This window comes from Aplysia californica, unplaced genomic scaffold (genome assembly GCF_000002075.1).
Source record: "Aplysia californica isolate F4 #8 unplaced genomic scaffold, AplCal3.0 scaffold00868, whole genome shotgun sequence".
NCBI lineage: Eukaryota > Metazoa > Mollusca > Gastropoda > Aplysiida > Aplysiidae > Aplysia > Aplysia californica.
The window spans coordinates 134,401-139,030 of NW_004798138.1; the positions used below are offsets into that span (position 1 = coordinate 134,401).

At 39.2% G+C, this 4,630-nt stretch overlaps 1 protein-coding gene across 1 annotated transcript in view; it reads left to right on the forward strand.

The window, feature by feature from the left end:
* Positions 1-3,608: 3,608 nt before the first annotated feature.
* Positions 3,609-4,630, forward strand: part of LOC101863304 (isocitrate dehydrogenase [NADP] cytoplasmic) — a gene marked incomplete in the record, with an annotated part of 27,132 nt that continues 26,110 nt past the window's right edge. The window contains 1 exon segment of the mRNA XM_013089076.2: positions 3,609-3,749. Within this exon segment, the coding sequence (XP_012944530.1) occupies positions 3,734-3,749 (16 nt within the window).

A 4,630-nucleotide genomic window follows, 5' to 3' on the forward strand; every position in this document is an offset into this window, starting at 1 on the left:
ATATAAACACATGTAGCCTGGTCCGTGTATACATGTAACCAAGTTTTAGGTCGATCTGGCATCTTTTGTGGTGGTGGGGAGTATGATGTCACAGATCAGAGGACGCGATTCTCATAGATTGACTTTAAAAACGCTGCACTTTCAAGATGGTGATGTTTGGGAGATGTTTGTCAAAGAGAGAGTTCCTGTCAGCCGAGCGAGAGAGAACACAAATGATGAAATTAATGTGGGCTTTCAACGAGCATTCATTTCAGAATGCAGACAATAATACATGTACTCAGTCCTGCCTCAGCTCACTATATAGCCTTTTGCATAAATTAAGGAGAAATGCGGTTGTCTATATTTTGAGTTTAAAAAACTCCCCTAAGATTTTTCGCTTTGTGAATATTATTACCCCTTGCATTCTTAGACCATTAAAATTTACTCTACTTCACAAGATTTTAGACCTTTTGGAGTGCATATCAGTGCCCGGTTTTCTCTTCATACAGCTGGAGTTTCTTTTTGTAAATATGTTTTACGGCATTTGAAACGCAATAAAGTCATGTAAGTGCAGAAGATTAGAGGTGTTACAAGAGAGTAGCAAACACCAAAAGAAGGAGGGGAGACCAGGACGATAGATGTTTGATGGGAAAGAAGGGGCACACCACACGTTGTCTTACGTCCATGATTTGACGTCTTCAATTCCTTGACCCATGTTTAAAATTAACGAATCACCACTATCTGATTACTAAAAAACATATAACAGAGTATCATTGGCATAAAATAATATCAAAGCATAAACCAAGTGTTCTAATTATATGGCCAAGAAATAAAGTGTATAGGGTATTATTAATTATTATATACAATAGGTTTTAGTGCTTTTTAAAAATTGAACGAATTTTTTTTATAAAAATCAAACACATCAAACAAACAAAAACTCTTTTAAGCGCATCAAAATCCCAACATTACAATGCTGCAGTGGTGAAGAAACTACGGAAGATAACCGCAATATTAAAATAAGGAATAGATTATTTACAGTTGCCTCCCTTTACCTCTGTGTGATGACTTACGCAGTTGGCACAGAGTAATTCCCCGGTGCATTCCCTTCTCATGTCTTGGCTTGTGGGCTCCGCTCAAAAACTGGTTATTTTAGTTTTAGTAAGGTTTTACGGCGCTCACAAACTGCATAAGGTCATATGAGCCCCAAGGGGTGGATGTCAACAGAGAAGTCCAAACGAGAGAATCAGGCTTACTCTGGTCACCTCTCTAGCTTCAACAGTACAAAGTCTGCTTCGACTATCAAGGCACCTCGGAAACGGCAGTTCACAAGAGAGTGACAAACATACATAAGAAGTAGAGGAAAAATGACGATAGTAAGGATGAGGGAAAAAAAAGCAGCAGTTCCCCCTATGTTGTTCCGGCACAGTATGAGCATGGCATTGATAAATCAGCCCATTTACAATTCTACTGTGCACAAGAACATGTGAATATATCCCGCCTTTGGGAATGGCCTAAAGACATTTCAGTCATTTGCACCGCCCTGGAGGGGGGGGGGGGTGGTTTAAAAACTATAGCATGCTTGGATTGACATTCCCCCGCTACCCCCCTCCCCAACCCCTAACCTTTTCCCCAGTTTCTCACATTGATGAACTGTATAGGCCTACCTGTAGGTGTCATCTCTGACTCAGAGGTTGACGTGTAATGACTAATGACCCCCCATTATTCACGGTCGCGAGCTGCCGTTGCACATTCTCTGCTCTATCCAGCCCAATCCTTGTTTTTATGTTGTACTTCCACGTTACTCTTTTGTCTTCCACAGGCTCTCGAGAACCTTTTATCCTTCGGGTCCTTCAAGCACCTATTTCATAATAGTCTTGAGATGGACTGTAGGCCGATGGTTATGTCAACTGTTCAAAATATGGCAGTGGGTGGTTGGCGGGTGCTCTGGTGAGTTTACTTCTTCTTTCCTATCAAACATCTATCGTCCTTATCTCCCCTTCTTCTTTTTTAAAATGTTTGTTACTCTCTTGTAACACCTCTAATCTTCTGGCGCTCATATGACCTTATGAAGTTGCGAGCGCCGTAAAACCTGTACTAAAACTAAAATACTGGCAAGCTTTTGATCTTTGCAAAAGCATCACATTGGCCGGCCGTGGCAGAAGCTACAGTTAAGTTATGTTTACCTTTACCTGTGTTTTCTTCTACACTGCTCAACAAGAAAACATACTCCTCTGATACACACACATACGCGCACATGCACACACACACACACACACACACACACACACACACACACACACACACACACACACACACACACACACACACACACACACACACACGCATATTTTATATCATCATCATCATCATCATCATCATCATCATCATCATCATCATCATCATCATCATCATCATCGTCATCATCATCATCATCACAGCGTCATATTTGTTTTAAAAGCAGGGTAGATCTAGATAGGGATCAGAATCTATAATTGATTGTTTTACGGGTTCGGTGAACGGCCCATGACGGGCTTCTGGTTTGTTTGTTTTTTTCCCGTTAAATTCTCATGCAACAGTCTTCTCTAAGAGACCATATTCCCGTTGCTACTATAATATTTTTATATTTTATTTCCACTGTGCATTATAATAGCAATTGTCCATCAGCTATCACTGCCAGACAAATTAAGCTATTTCTGAACGCTTATTTTGGCAGTCATTGAAATGTTCATTTTTTCTTCTTCTTAGAATTGAACTCATATTGCTTAAATATTGTCTTTAACTAGGCTACCGGTATTGCAAACCTCCGTCATATTTCGGTGAAATAATTAACGGGTGTAATTACATGTATAACTGTGTCCAAATATTCTCTTGGTGTTCAAATCTTTGAAGTTGTTCGATCTTTTCACCTTTGCGTATGGGATTACAAAAATGCTGCATTTTAGATACATCTTTTACCCTGCACCCTGTTTTATTTTCGTTGAAAAGTAACCTTTTACATTAACTTTCCGTTACAATAAAAGAAGCAGTTATGCAGTCTTTTAAAAACTGTGTCATGATCGGCATCTCATCTGGATGAAAAATAATAAATAGGCCTAAAAAGCTAAAGCTCATAAAAAAGGTTCCCGATATTCTCAGATTAACTTATTGGACATTATATTATACATGTATTGGTGTCAACAACAGATTCACCGTGGGCTAATCGTTGACAAACTTGCAGCTTCAATAAACTAATCGTCTCTACTCGCTGCGACGGGAGCGCAGAAGAAGAATTCGCCCTGTGATGAGGAAAAAAAGAATGTTGAAAAAAATTCTATGCACAGCTGATATTACTGTCACTGGGTCAAAGGCCAAAGGTCATATCACCACTTTAGTTGACTTGCCACTCTGGCTGTGCCAATTTTGAGGTACAAATGTACACGTCGTCCACAATGAAAGCTCACAATAACATATTAGATTGTAGCAAGCTTCTTGAATACAGCAAAAATTTAAATAAGTATTTGCAGCCCTATATTTTTGGTAAAAATGGAAATTATTTTACGAGTTAGGTTGCTTGAAATATCGGGCACAATGTCGTTAAGCCATACTATCGGTACTGGGGGGAAACCTGGCTAGTTTGTGTGCAGGGATAAAGTCCGATCATTCATTCTGTCTTTCTTTTTCCTCAGTCAGATAACACAAGCCGGTGGGGCGGATAGATCAGTGCCTCTCTGTTACAACTTCTATAAGCCTGTGTGAAGTCATTCTTAGAAACAAAATGGGAAAAATCAAAGGTAATTCTTCCGCTTTTAGTAGCATTGTACATCTGTAACAACTGTAAATGTATAATTATGTGCTGCCCCTCCCTATTCGTCTTCGTAAAGTCAAGAATATCAGCAGACAATGAATGGCAGCAATTTTCTAGATCTAGTCGTTAGCAACAGCAGCAGACAATTCATACAATGTTTTTATTCACAATTATCCGTCTACAACGCGCGGGTTTTGGACCTTGCAACTTACAGAGTCTTACAAATACCTTACTGCAACCCTGCAGGATCTAGAAAATCCAGATTCTAGGCTTACTCAACAAATGTTACAGTGGTAGCCTACACAGTCTCGCCGATTTGACGGACGGACTTGCCCACCTCCTGACTAGAATCTAGATCTAGGCTAGACTCTAGAATCTAGATCTAGATCTATCTAATAGACTACAATGACTTTGTCTTGTTACTTTTCTCAACTGACGCTGAAAAGACGCAGAATTAAACCTACCCCTACCCCTCTAATCCTAACTCTTACCTCTATAGTAGGCCATAAAACTGCTCTTGGTGTTCTAATTACTCTTGGGGCCAAAACTGGAGATTGTTACACCCAGATACTTTGAAGTAGCCTATTATTGATTGATTATGTTTCTTTGTCTTGTAATATTTCAACGAATTTTTTAAAAATGTATTATTTTACTTTCACTCCCATCTCGCATAGTCTATATATCACACTAGATTCTAGATCTACACTCAGGTATTGTATAGAGATCTACAGCACTTTTTTCCCCTCCATTTTCATCCGTTTTACTGAAATTTAAATTTATACTCCGCATCATGTTTAAAAATAAAAAATCTTGGGAGTTTCGGGGGTCCAGTTGACAGATTACCCCTCCCCCAACCTAAAAAAAATC